Source organism: Leptopilina heterotoma, unplaced genomic scaffold (genome assembly GCF_015476425.1).
Source record: "Leptopilina heterotoma isolate Lh14 unplaced genomic scaffold, ASM1547642v1 Lhet_15, whole genome shotgun sequence".
Taxonomy (NCBI): domain Eukaryota; kingdom Metazoa; phylum Arthropoda; class Insecta; order Hymenoptera; family Figitidae; genus Leptopilina; species Leptopilina heterotoma.
The window spans coordinates 804484-818925 of NW_025110867.1; the positions used below are offsets into that span (position 1 = coordinate 804484).

General features: G+C 29.0%; 1 protein-coding gene across 1 annotated transcript in view; it reads left to right on the top strand.

The window, feature by feature from the left end:
- The first annotated feature begins 6660 nt into the window (after window positions 1-6660).
- Window positions 6661-14442, top strand: part of LOC122498524 (hemicentin-2-like) — a 331240-nt gene continuing 323458 nt past the window's right edge. The window contains exon 1 of the mRNA XM_043606296.1: window positions 6661-7272. Within this exon, the coding sequence (XP_043462231.1) occupies window positions 7161-7272 (112 nt within the window). The 5' untranslated portion in view covers window positions 6661-7160. The remainder of the gene's footprint in view (window positions 7273-14442) is intronic.

Below are 14442 nucleotides of genomic sequence, written 5' to 3' on the forward strand. Positions count from 1 at the left end.
ATGTAAGAAGAAAAGAATAATATAAAAGTTGAAGCATTTTCCATTTCCTTGGCAGAAATATATACGACAATGTCGTTCAAATGCGGATGTATTTTCAATTTGAAAAATATACATATTCTTTTTTTTTATTTTATTTTTATTGAACCATAACTATTGAAAGTACTTTTTAATCAGTATTCAGAGAGATTGGATGAATGAAATATGACAAATATTTTAATATTTAATATTCTACTTGATTCCAATAAATACGAATAACGAATGATGTAGATTGAAAATTATGGGGGAAAAAATTCTCATTTCCAATAAGAATATAACTTCATTTGTAAATTTTTGACCTAAATATCAAAATAATTATTCGTTTATACTTGATTAACAAAAAGTTGATTTTAATTTTTTTTAAGATTCTTATGTCTCTTGATCTGTAATTTTTTAATTACAAAAAACCTGATATAATTTTTATCTTAAAGATATAATTTCTGTTTTTTTCTTGCTGCACGCACATATTTAAGTATTGACTGTTCATTTAATTACTTTTGGGATATAAATTGCATATTTTCGTGTGCGCTATGGTTGAAAATATAAATTCTCACCTATTTTCACGCACGGGGTGAAAGAGATTTAATATAAATTAATACACACGCTATTTGGGTTGAGAGAGATAAAGTAATAAATGATATGATAAGTTTACACCTGGATAAATATAATTTTTTTCAGTATTCGTTAACAATTTGTTTTCGTAAATACTATTTATTATTTTTTATTTAAGAAAAAAAATATCTTCACTATTTTTATTATAATATTTAATAAATGTTAATTGTATAAAATTTGTCTTTGATATTATAATTTATGTGTTTGAAGAAATTTTCTTTGACATTTTAATTCCTTTAACCAATAAAGTAGTTTTATACCCTGGTTTTATATATAAGATATAGGTATGTATAGAACGTGAAAATTGAATTTATTATATATTTTATCTATAAACAAAATTAATGTCTTATTAAAGAAGACGGTGAGAGAAATTTCTGGTTCTGTATAAATTTCTGTTGGAGAGATTTATTTTTAACTTAAATTAACAAGTTTTAATAAACTTTAGAGGGATTCTTCTTTTTCTTTACTTTTCAATAATTTATGCTATACTCGAACTTTAAATTAATATATTATATTTCTTCATTTTGTTTTAAGTATCTAAGATATACATTTGATTATTATTTTAATACAATTTTATTTAATTACATTGCATTGGAAACTTGATAAGTGAGTTGATCATATTAAATGTATTCTTATGCAGAAATACAACAAATTTTTATTTATTTATTTATTTTTAATACTATATTTGTGACGCGCTCCCAAGAAAGGTACCTAAGAAGCAAAAAATTTGAGGTTATGTTTTAAATTTTGTAAGTAAAAATACAGAAAGAAAATCAATTATTAATTAAAAATTGTTGGTCTTTAATTCTTCACTATATTTAAAATATTCAATGAATATTGGTTTCAAATTCAAATAATTAAAAATGAACTTTTAATCAAGATGAATCTAACTCGAACCCAACCTATAATTCGTTTGCTTCTTAGGTACCTTTCTTGGGAGCGCGTCACATTTAAGATTTCAGATTAATTTATTTCAATTGTTATTATTTTTATTTAAAATTGCAAAAAAATTTATTGTTCATTTTTTGATAGTAAATGACACTTGAGCCTCGTTATAAAGACAGATTTGTCTTGTTTTTCTTATAGTGGGGTTAAACTGTATTTAACAATTCACTAGGGGACAAACATTATACATAGACTTCTTGAGACTTAGAAGAAAAATAAATTTCAAAAACAGAGGTGTATAAATAAATCAAATGAAGATACTTAATGTTGTCTCTTTGATTGAGGTTCGAGTGTATACAACGTTTCTGATAACTGACAATTAGAACTTCGTTAGAAGGACTTGTATTCCTTTATATAGAGGTTTCAGAGTCCCTTTGATCGAGGTCCGACTGTAATTCCTATATATCGAGGTTCGACTGTAATTCAATTTCTCCACACTGCAAAATCAATCAATTTTTCTTTCTAAATTTAAAATTCTCAAATACAATATTTCACTCACACATTTCTTAAAAATATCGTGACATTCGGTCAAATGGAGGCAAAAAAAACAATAGAAAGAAAAAAAATAACTCAATTTTGTTCCATTCTAGCTGACTCGTAAAAAGAAAACGAAGAACTTTTCACTAGTATATAGTCGCAGTAAGAAATCAAAAAGTGCATACCAAAGCGGGTATTACAAAGAGGAGAAAAAAGCAAAAAAAAAACAAAGAAAGAAAGAAACAAAAAAGGAATGACAAAATCGTTATTTCTTTAAAAATCAGTCAACTTTTTTACCTGCTGCACTTAAAGTGAAAGACCTCTTTTGCAAAAAAAAAAAAAAATGCAAGAGAAGAAAATGGAAGATAAAATTTAAAAACTAATTTCAGTTCAACTATATATATAGAACTCCCTCTCTCATGTCACGTTTTCACATTCGCCTTTTCGCAGGTAGCAAAAGAGAGAAAATGAGAGAGAAAGAGAGAGAGAGATATTATCCCAAGAGGATCAAGACTCGTTGAGAGAGTGAGGGCACAGAGAATATAACGTCGAGTGCGTGCAACTTAAAAAGGGGAGGAAAAAAAACAAAAAAAGAGAAAAGAGAATAAGCAAGAGAAAGGAAAAAAAGGAAAAAGGCTAAAAAAAGAAGAAAAAACAAAAAGAAAATGAAAAAATTGAAAAATAATCGGTCCTTAATATCGTTTCGAGTGTAACAATATTTTTTTTTTCATCACCTAATGGGAAATTTACAACTGGCGGAGTACTGCGCCAGCACTGGCAGTACTGGCATAACTCTGGGATGATAACGCTGTCTAACGCTGGCGAAGTACTGCCTGCCAGTGCTGCCAGACAGCGCTGGCGCAGCACTGGATCAGTGCTGGCTGAGAATATTGCCGCAATAAATGCCGTATTATTATTAATTAGTCGTAAATTAATAATTATAAATAATTTAGCAACAAAATGGTAAATAATATTAATAAATAGTTATTATTCATAAAATATTTCTCTTCTTAAAGAAATTGTATTAAAGATGTAGACTAACAATGGATATAGTAAATGAAGTAGAAAAAAATTGTTTATAACATTTAAAAATTAAATAATAAACAATTACAGTAAGTGTGCATTAGATTTTCATATTTTAGTACCTAACGATTGTAATCTTGAAATATCGCAAACCTATGAAAATAAACAAAATTGCTGACGAGGGGAATCGAACCTACGACCTACGGACTAACAGACTAACGCTCTAACCACTATGCTAACGACACATGTGTACAGTAAAGTATTAATATCTCAGTATCATTCAGACATACAATTGTTGAGTCAAAGATGAGAAAAAAATAGGGATACGTTAGAAATAATAAATTGAAATAAAATAAATTAAACTAAATTTTTAATAATTAAATTAAATTACTTTACTTATTGCATTTAACATTTTACGTAATTCTTAAATTACGTGGTAATTTTTTGATAATTTTTTATTCATAGTAAGAAGTATAATATAGTATTTTAATAGGATCCAAATTATTATTGAGATTAAAGTTTAAATTTTGTTTATAATTGTAATTTATTTAAATAAATTTATTATTTACAAAATTAGACAATTGAAGGGCTACATAAAATAAGGGGACGAACGCGTGGTTGAAAGGGATAATATCAGTCAGGTAGCAGCGAGCGGCTCAAGGCTTGTCACTGCTACCCGACTGGTAGTATCCCTTCCAAGCCTCGCGTTCGTCCCCTTATTTTATGTAGCCCTTCAATTATGTTAAATTATTATTATTAAATTTAATAAAAATAAAAAATGAACAACTGAAAAGTAAAATATTAATTTTTTTCAATAAATTTATATTTATAAACATTCATAAACTTTTTTTATAATTTTTTTCAAGTTTATGTCAAAAAAGCAATGTTGGCAAAGAGCGTTGTGAACAATTTGTCTATACTCAGCCAGCACTTGCCGCCGTGGCTTGTCCAAGCTTTGGCGAAACAAAAATTCTGTATTGCGCCAGCACTAATTGTCGAGGCTCGGCTAGACTACGCCGAACAATCGTCTGAGTACTAAGCCAGTGGTGAACATCGGCACTACACTGGCATTTCCCATTGGGCACTCGCAAATGCCAAGTCACTCTCGCCACTATTCAAAGCAAAAATTTTAAAATTATTTACAATATTTCAATGGAATTTATTTTGTAGAATTTAAAAGAAAAATTCTGCTTTAAATAAATTATTCTTTATATCATTTTAAAAAAAATTCTTTGAACATCAATCCCAGACAGTTGGTTATCTTTATTTCAGTAAAATATCATTTACAATTTATAAAAATAATTAAATGTCACACTAAAAAAGCATTTTTTTCATTCAAATAACCGATTACTTGTCGATAATATCAAGTAAATAATTTATTTATTTTATTTGTTTATTTATTTATTCGTATAAACGGGCATAAATAATTACTTGAATTGAATAATTTCTATTGCTGTAAACTAAATACTATTTGCTTCAATTAGAGAATGTATAGAATAAAGTTTTACATTATTAAAGTTTTGCTTTTATTTGAAAAATAAATTCATAAAAAAACTGTCATTCCATATAAATTATTAATTTAGTGAATAATTATATTTTTATCCCACATCCACAAAAATGGCGCTTTTAGATAGCTGACGACAGGGAGTAAAGTCACTCATTTGTTCGACCATATGAAAATAGCGTCCATTTTCTCCCATGTGCAAACATAACCGCTGATCCCATGCGTTATTTTTGCCCAAGGGAGAAAACGGCCGCCATTTTCATATAAGTCGAACAAGTGACTGACCTCGACCTCCACTCGTGTCACAAAAATCATCGTAAACAAATTGGCTGCCTTTATATCCTTGTTGCTTAATATACTATTAAAAATTCCAAAAATAATTTAATTTAAATATACCTACTGCAGCAAGCTTAATTACATTTTAAAATATTAAAATTTCATTTTATTTTAAATACTAATTTAACTCTTGAAGTACTATTATTGCTTATAAATTATTTAAAGAATAATTTTATTTGAAATTCTAAAAATATTTTTATTTTCATATATACTGCAGGAAGCTTTATCAAGCTTACAAGCTTAACTAAATTTTGCAATATTAAAATTAAATTTATTTAAAATATTAATTCAACTCTTGAAAAACTATCATTGGTTAGAAATTATTTATTGTGTAATTTTACTTGAATAATTCTAAAAATATTTGTATTTTAATATCTTGCAGCTAGCTTTATTGGGCTTGCAAGCTTAAGTTATTTTTACTGCAATAAGATGTAAGTATTTTCAAATATTAATTCAACTCCAAAAGGAAATGTAATTAGTACATTGAAATTATTGACAATTTTAAAAATAATTTTACTTAAAAATTCCAAAAATAACTTAATAGTCATATATTGCAGCAAGCTTTGTTAAGCTTGCAAGCCTAATTAAATTTTACAATATGAAAATATTATTTTATTTTAACGAAGAATTTTAATTCTTTTTATTATTTTTAATTATTGCAGGATACAAAAATATATAATTTTCCTACGAATTCTAAAAATTTCAAATTTTCCTTAGGACATTTAATAAAATTCTCTGAAATTTTCCTTCATTTCCCTGAATCAATTTGACTTTTCCCAAATTTCCCCATAAATTTGTTTGATTTGAGGAAATCGTGAGGCAAAAGGGTTTAGAAAAGGAGTTTGCAAGAAATGGAAATTTAAAATTTTCCCAATACTTTTGATAATATTCCCTGAAATTTTCCCTCATTTTTTCCCTGAGTCAATTTCACTTTTCCCGACTTTTGTCCTGAATTTTTTTTATTTGTGCCATTCCTGTGTCAAAAGGAGTTTGCAGGAAATGAAAATCCAGAATTTTCCTACGAGTTATAATAAGGATTGAAAAATTTCCCAGTTCTTTTGATAAAATTTCCTAAAATTTTCCCTTATTATTTCCCTGAGTCAATTTCACATTTCCCAACATTTCCCTTGAATTTTTTTTACTTGAAAGAATCCTGAAGGCAAAGGTGGTTCAAAAAGGGGTTCGTAGGAAATAAAAATTCAGACTTTTCCTACGAATTGTAAAATTTCGGAATTTTCCTAGTTTCGTTTGATAAAATTCCCTGAAATTTTCCTCATTATTTTCCTGAGTCAATTTCACTTTTTGCGACTTTTCCCCTGAATTTTCTTGACTTGCGACAATTCCGGGGGCAAAAGGAGTTCTCGCAAGAGGACGAACTAGTCTTCAACCCTTAACGAAAGGACTTTTTTTTCCTAACAGGATTCGTGTGTGTCGCCCAAGGGACCTCCTGATGTGTGTGCGCGCCTCCTCTCGTGTTAAAGAAAGTAATGGCCCAGTGGCCGCGACCGAGGCTTCTTCTTTTTTCCAACCCCCTTCGTGAATCCACCCCCTCTCCCCACACCCCCTTTTCCTTTGGCCTGTGTCTCTTTTTATACCATCCTTTTTTTCCCACATATACACACATATATATGTATAGTATTGGGCAATAGAAGCGCATGCGAATAGAAACAGGTGCGCGCGCTCGCGCACAATTATCCTCCGGCACTTTTCGATCGACGCAGAGCGGCAGAGAGCGAAATCTCGCCGTTCTCGGTTGTGTTACATCGCACGTTACTCGAATCCTCACGTTTTTTTATATATAAAAACACGCGCGCGAGATTTTTTTTTAAACTGTCGCGCGAGAAATTAAAAAATGTGTCTGCAAAAAATGTGAGTGATTTTTGGCTTTTTTTTATCTAAATAACAAAAAAAAAAAAAGAAAATGGTTAAAAATATTTTTTACTGGAAGTATCAGTGGTGCGTTTATTAAAAATAGTGAGAAAAAAATCTGTTTGAAAAGAAAAAGTGGGTTTTATTTTTGGAGAATTTTTTTTTCCTTCTGTATTCCTAGAGATTCTGTTTTTGAATGATGGTGATGATCTTACGGGAGTTTTTTTATCGTATCAAAAGAATGAAGAAGTAGGGATTATTTTTTGTTTTTTTTTGTTTTTCGTTTTTTTATTGTGGGTAGTAAAAAAAAGTGGTGTTAATATGGTGAATAATTGTTGTTTATGAGAAGAGAGGGATCATGATTAATTTCCGGATGTGTGGGTGGAATCGAGGATGGTCCAGACACCTCTATATTCTTTTGATTCCATTTTTACCGCTTTGGATTATCGGTGCACTATCCGTGAAAGACAGTGAGTTAATTTTTCTTATCTAAATTTGTAACCTCTAACTTAAATTTTAGTTTTTCTTTTTTAAAGTTGCGAAAAGTTTGAAAAGATAAAATTTAACATTAGAAGATAATTTATGGGGGGGGAAATATTAATTAATAATCCCTTTTGGAAACTTTATCGAATGAAAATTAATTAATAATCCCTTTTAGAAAATTAATTAATGATCTCCTTTTGGAAAATTAATTAATAATCCCTTTTGGAATACATCAATTTCCCCTCTTCTTTTGAGTGTGAAAAAAATTATACAAATTCCTGAAGTGGTGAAATTTTGCCTATGGCAAAAGATCAAAAACTTTATTCATTTGATGAATAGAATAAAATTTCATTTCTGGCATATTACGAACGATTTTAGACAAGTTCATCACCAGAATTATGACGAACTGCCACCTTGGAAAATTATTGTCCTAGTAATTGTAATTGTTTATAAATAATCCGACTATTCGGGGTAAATAAGTGGAAGTATGTAGTGAATTCAAATAAATATTTATTCAAAGACAGAGAATGTAAACTTTCAGCCTTAAGGATACAGATTAAGGTTATATAGATATTGATAAAGAAGATAAACATATTTTCCATGGAGAAGAAATTTTTATCTTCCTTATAGAAAATAAATTTATTCTTCTTTATAGAAGATAAACATCTTTTCATGAAGAAGAAAAAGATAGCAGAGAAGTATAGAATGAAGGGAAAAGTTGATTTCTTGAAGAATATCTGCAAATTGTGTGATGAGAAGTTGATGATATTTTGCTGGCTGGATGCTGTTGATGAAGAATATTAAGGAGCATTTGATAACGAAGATTTAGCACCGGTTCTGTTAATGTAGATTGTAATTTTCGTAATTATCCGAGTGAGTTATTAGTCACTGGCATATATATATGTATAGGTATATCCATAAATGAAGGTCATTAACCTTTTGCTGTTGCTGAATTATACCACACCACACGGGAAATGATGGTTGTGTTTTCCGTTCATAAAATTCGAATGCACTTTTAAAAGTCCTTTCCTTCAGACTTAATGTTCCTGATATAATGTATAGTTACTGCCATTCAAAAAATAAGGGGGAGATCAAAAAGGAATTTCGATCCATTTCCCTTTCTCGAAAGTACGAAATGAATTTTTCAAAAATGATACTTTTCGTTCGTGAAATATTAAAACCATCTAGTTTTCTATTTATCTTTATAACCATCTTTCTATCTATCTATCTATATCTTTCTTTCTATCTACCTTTCATCAACATGCAGAATAAATTACACATTCCTATTTTCGAATTTCACAGTGATTGAAACATTTGGTTACATTTGTCAGAAGAGGAAAATTTCAAAATTACTTTTAGAAGTCGAATTTTGTAGTTTAATGGAATGACAGTAGGTTATGTGTTAATGGAGATTTCATAGTTTAGTGCATTAGTGATGATTAGGAAGGTTGGTCGGTAATAAAGATTTGTAGTATTAGTAATAAATAATGACAACTTGTATGATTAGTAAACAGTAAAGAATTGCAGGATCTGTTAACAATAAAGAATTGTAGGACCACTAATTATTTAAGACTAACAGAATCAGTAAACAATAGGAATTACAAGTTGTGCCTATGATTAGAAACATTAGATGATAACACTTGACATCATTTGGTAATCATGTTCATAAAAATTAGGTGACAGTATTTCTCTAGATTATGTGTGAAAACATTTGGCTGAATTAGGTGACCATACTTAGCCAGATTATGTGACCATACTTATAGGGACTATATCTATGTAAGCAGAGCAACAGCAACATAGACTATGTAACAATATTTATCAATAATATCTGACAATATTTGCCAAGATTAGCTAATAATGATTAGAAAGATTAGATAGCGTTGATTGTCAGGATTAGGAAACAGTGGTTGTCATAATTAAAAATTAAGTAACAGTGATTGTCGAGTACTCTGATTTTCAAGATTAAGTAACAGTGCGATTATCAACGTAAGGCACAATAGAGAATTGCTAGTTGTGGTGTTAATTATTAATAACGATTAGATGATTAATAGTCAATAATTGCAGAATATTTGGGTATGGATACTGATTAGGATGAAATGTTATTTTGTATTTGCCATTAGTTCATTAATAGTTTCACTATTAGTCTACTAACAATTAGTAATATAGTGGAAAATGGAATCATTAAAACAAAAGGTTTGCTTTCAGTAGCGCAAAATACAAAACTGCAGGATTTGTATTTGAACATATTTTAAGTACAGAAATTGTAATTGCTTAGTTTGTAAATACAGACTTTGTAATTGCATACTTTGTAACAACAGAATTAGTAATAACAAAGGTTATACCTTAATAATTAAACTGAATCTATAATTTAGGAACTGCTTTAATAGCCTCGATAAACTTAGCAAAGGAAACCTAAAATAGTAAACTGTCAATAAAAAATAAAATATTCAAAAGGGTCAGAAAAATACAGCATTAGATAATAATAAGAAAAGAATAGAAAATTTGCTTCTAGTACTGATTGAAAATCTGAAGCATAAATAGTAAATTCTTACTTCAGTGATTAATTGCCCCAGAAAGATTATATGCATAAGATATGAGGATGATGGAAGTATTAAGTATTAATCAGACATTTGTAGATGGAGTATTAATACATATTAATAGGCTACGTGAATTGTACTTACATTCTGATCGTGGGTTCATTAACTATTAATACAGACTTTCCTTCTTACAATACGAATAATATTTGTAATGACTATACTCTCTAGAAGTACTAAGTATTAGAAGTCTATACCTAGTACTACACTGTAAAAAGAAAGGTACTAATTTAGTACCAAAATTGGTACTAAATCGTAATTTGGTTCTATTTTAGTACCGAAATCAGCTCTAATTTAGAACCTTTTTTTATAGTGTAGTATACATAAAGTATTTAAGAAGACTTATGAGCAATTAGAATTAAGCTATATTTCAAAACTGTAATTATTGAGCACTAATGTACTAAGGATTACCAGATTTTTTTCTATCTTCCTTCAGAAAGACTAGGTTTCGAATTAGTAATCTAGGTGTACGTAGTCCTTTGGGATATGTCCTTTATGGATATGTTCGGTAGATCTTATGGTGGCGAGGCTTTTCACTAAAGGACAACCAAAACAGAAAGTCAATATGAACGATTGTAGAAATGAGGAGTACCTGTGGCGTAATGCTTCGGCTAAATCCCTCACTGGTTCCGACCGTCAAGTGCCTAGCGCGTAGTCGGTGGAAAATAGCTCAAGGATGCAGGAGGGCAACAACGCGTTATTGGTACACCTTGTTGCTCTAATGCTGTCCTTCCAGTTTTGATGGCGTTGCAGGTCTGTTTTCAGCAATGCTTCTGACGTAGACATCAAGAACTGCAATTGTAATGGAGACAAGAGCATCAAGCTGCAGGAAGAAGAGATGGAGAAAGAAGTCAACAAAATGCTGAAGTTGTGCGAGGTTCAAAAGAACATGAGCATAGTCATTAAGAATGGCTTGAAAGTCCCACGAACCCTTATACAGGAGGTCGTAGTTAAACACGAAGAAGCGAGAGCGGAAGATGCTCACTTCTACCAGGGTTTGGTCTGTTCAAAGAAAGGACTTCGAGGCAGGAGACAAATAAGAAATCGTGTGAGCGCTCTTGTTCTAAGAAACGTTGTCTTAGAAGGACAAAAGAGAAATAGAAATCCAAGTGGTCCAGAGACGCCAAAAGACTAAAAAAAGAAGAACTGCGAAGTAAACGCTCTATAAATGTCTATGGAAACGGAAAAATTAAAAATTTCGATTAGGCAAGAAAATAGAGGACACTTTTGCGAGGATGTTACAAATCAGATTTATCAGTTTGACCTACAGTTAAAGTTAACGGATAGTATATTATACGTTAAGACGAAAAGCTTTCCTTCAAAAACTTTCCGAGACTTTATTACCACTCTCTCCCCGGGGCAAATAATGGATCCGCATACTAATCCCGTTTGGTTATTAACTTGTTAGCAGGATTCCTAGAGCAAATGAATGATCAATAGAGGGCGATCTTGTCCGATTGGAATTAAGGGGCTTTAACTCCAATCTGCTTTTGAATTCGTAGCACGTTTCTCTTGTCTGATGATGGTTGTTTAATTCTTGTAGCGTTGATTGTTTTCAATGTTGAATTGCGGTCGTATGATAAAATCGTAATCGTGTCTACAAATCTTTTAGAAATTTATTCTCTTAGAAGAGTTTAATGGTACTCGCACTTTAAATTAATTTTCCCTCCTTTTCTTTTTCATCTTCCTTATCGCTGCTACTATTTCCCTCCCTACAATTTTTTTCTCATCTTTCACCTTTTTTCGAAAATATTAAGCTTCTATAGTGAATTTTAATGATGACAGTCAAAGGGAGAATAATGACGTACAACAAATAAAAGCAAAAATCGTTAAATCAACGTTGAGGGTCAAAGAGAATGTATTCAAATTTCGATAATTTTGAAACTAATTATTTTCAATAGAGTAGTAGTTTCTCATTAAAAAATATTTAAAAAATTAAATTAACGGCTAGTTTAAAATTTTAATTAAAAGATGCCTTAATTTGACACTTGTAAATTTTTAAAGTGTCATTACATTTAATGAACTTCTCGAAAAGATAAAGCTAATTTTAAAGATGATATTTTATCATCCCCCAGTATATATACGTTGTTTGTCATAAAGATGCCACTTGATCTAAAAGTTATATGCTCACCCCCAAGGAAAATGTTGATTTTAAAGATAGTGTTCATTTTAAATCTCCAAGAACTCTTGAAGTTGAAACTTGACTTATAATTTTCAAGTTAAAATTTCACATTAAACGAAAGTTATATAATCTTAAATTTAAAATCTAAAAGTTAACTTCTGCATATATTAATATAATAGTTTTACCTTACCGTAAGGTAAATTGCATCTTAAATTACAAAACTAAAATCTTAATTATTACAATCCATGTTGTTTTTTAATAATTCACTAAAAATGTACCGTTATTATGAAATATTAAATAAAGTTCGTTAAAAATAATAAAATTTTGTGATCAAATAAAAATCTTGACTTCAAAGAAGGGGGATTAAGTTGAAGAAGAATATTATATAACAAATCATAAAAGATGTTGGTTTAAAAGGGCCGAGTTGATATTAAATACATGAAGCTTAACGATTATTACTCCCCCTATAACCGACCGTAAATACACACAGCAACCCTAGTAATACTCCTAATCATATATACGCTTACGAAAAAATCTAAGTTCTATATTTATAAAGACCACTTTCTATTTATATATGAGCGGATGGGAAGAAGAACTCGATGTGACGCTCCGCTGCACGCTGTATTGTCAGTCAAGAGTTCCAAATGCCAATAAAATTAAAGTTTGAAATTTTGAATTTTAAAAAGTGCTACATTATAGAAAATAAAGAGGCGCATCTTTTTTTCCTTTGAATTTTTTTTATAGGACAATTAGTTTAAATAGTAAGTGCAAAAAACTAAAAAAATTTTATTTTTATTTTTCATTCAATTTTAAAACATAAATCATCGTAGTTAAGACAAATATTGATAAAATTAATCGGTATTTGATATACAAACTCCTTAGGGTCTATAGAAGACGATAACATATCAAAAAACTTAAAAATTATTAATTGTTTAATAATATTTAATTATTATTAATGATCTACCAGCAATCACATTTTCTTACCTTCGCCGACAAAAAGTCAGTGGGGAAGTTTCGAATTAAAAGAACTTCCAGTGAGACATTTGTTCTTCAATGTATAAAGATGTTTTCTGAAAAATTTCAAATTGATTTATTGAAAAGTTTAGAAAATATCGAAGTTTAAACAAATTGCGCGTGGCGCGCTAGCGAGTCGCCGTGTATAGAGAATTATATTCTGTGTATAAATGATCTGCTTCTCATAACTTTTACATATACATTTATTTACTATCGCAAATAAATTGTTTTCAAATTATTTATATTGATAAATTAAAATTGATTTAATGTTTAAATTAATAAATTTTTACTAAATGAATAGAATAAAATATTATTTATATTATAATATTATTATTATATTAAATATTTTTAATTATTGTTAAAAATTTTTACGCTTTAAGAATGTGAAATATTACCTTTAACGTTATTGTTAAAATATGTCATTAGAACGAAAAAGGAAATATTATGATGCGTCAAAAGAAAAGTGGAAAAATTTAATTAATGTATATCTAGTATTTCATTAAATATGTTATTGAAATGCCTTAACATTAGTTTGAGTTATTTATTAACATTTATTAGTATTTAAAAAATATTTTATTTATTTTTATTTTCACATATTAAAATGTGTTTAATTATAATAATTTAATATAAGGTTTCAATATTATATATTACATTTAAAAAATGTTTAAATAATTTTATTATTTATTATTATAAAAGTTTAATATAATTGAAAACAATTTATTTGCGATAGTAAATAAATGTATATGTAAAAGTTATGAGAAGCAGATCATTTATACACAGAATATAATTCTCTATACACGGCGACTCGCTAGCGCGCCACGCGCAATTTGTTTAAACTTCGATATTTTCTAAACTTTTCAATAAATCAATTTGAAATTTTTCAGAAAACATCTTTATACATTGAAGAACAAATGTCTCACTGGAAGTTCTTTTAATTCGAAACTTCCCCACTGACTTTTTGTCGGCGAAGGTAAGAAAATGTGATTGCTGGTAGATCATTAATAATAATTAAATATTATTAAACAATTAATAATTTTTAAGTTTTTTGATATGTTATCGTCTTCTATAGACCCTAAGGAGTTTGTATATCAAATACCGATTAATTTTATCAATATTTGTCTTAACTACGATGATTTATGTTTTAAAATTGAATGAAAAATAAAAATAAAATTTTTTTAGTTTTTTGCACTTACTATTTAAACTAATTGTCCTATAAAAAAAATTCAAAGGAAAAAAAGATGCGCCTCTTTATTTTCTATAATGTAGCACTTTTTAAAATTCAAAATTTCAAACTTTAATTTTATTGGCATTTGGAACTCTTGACTGACAATACAGCGTGCAGCGGAGCGTCACATCGAGTTCTTCTTCCCATCCGCTCATATTCTTTACACACCATTCATAAAATATCCACCAAAAACGTTCCAGTC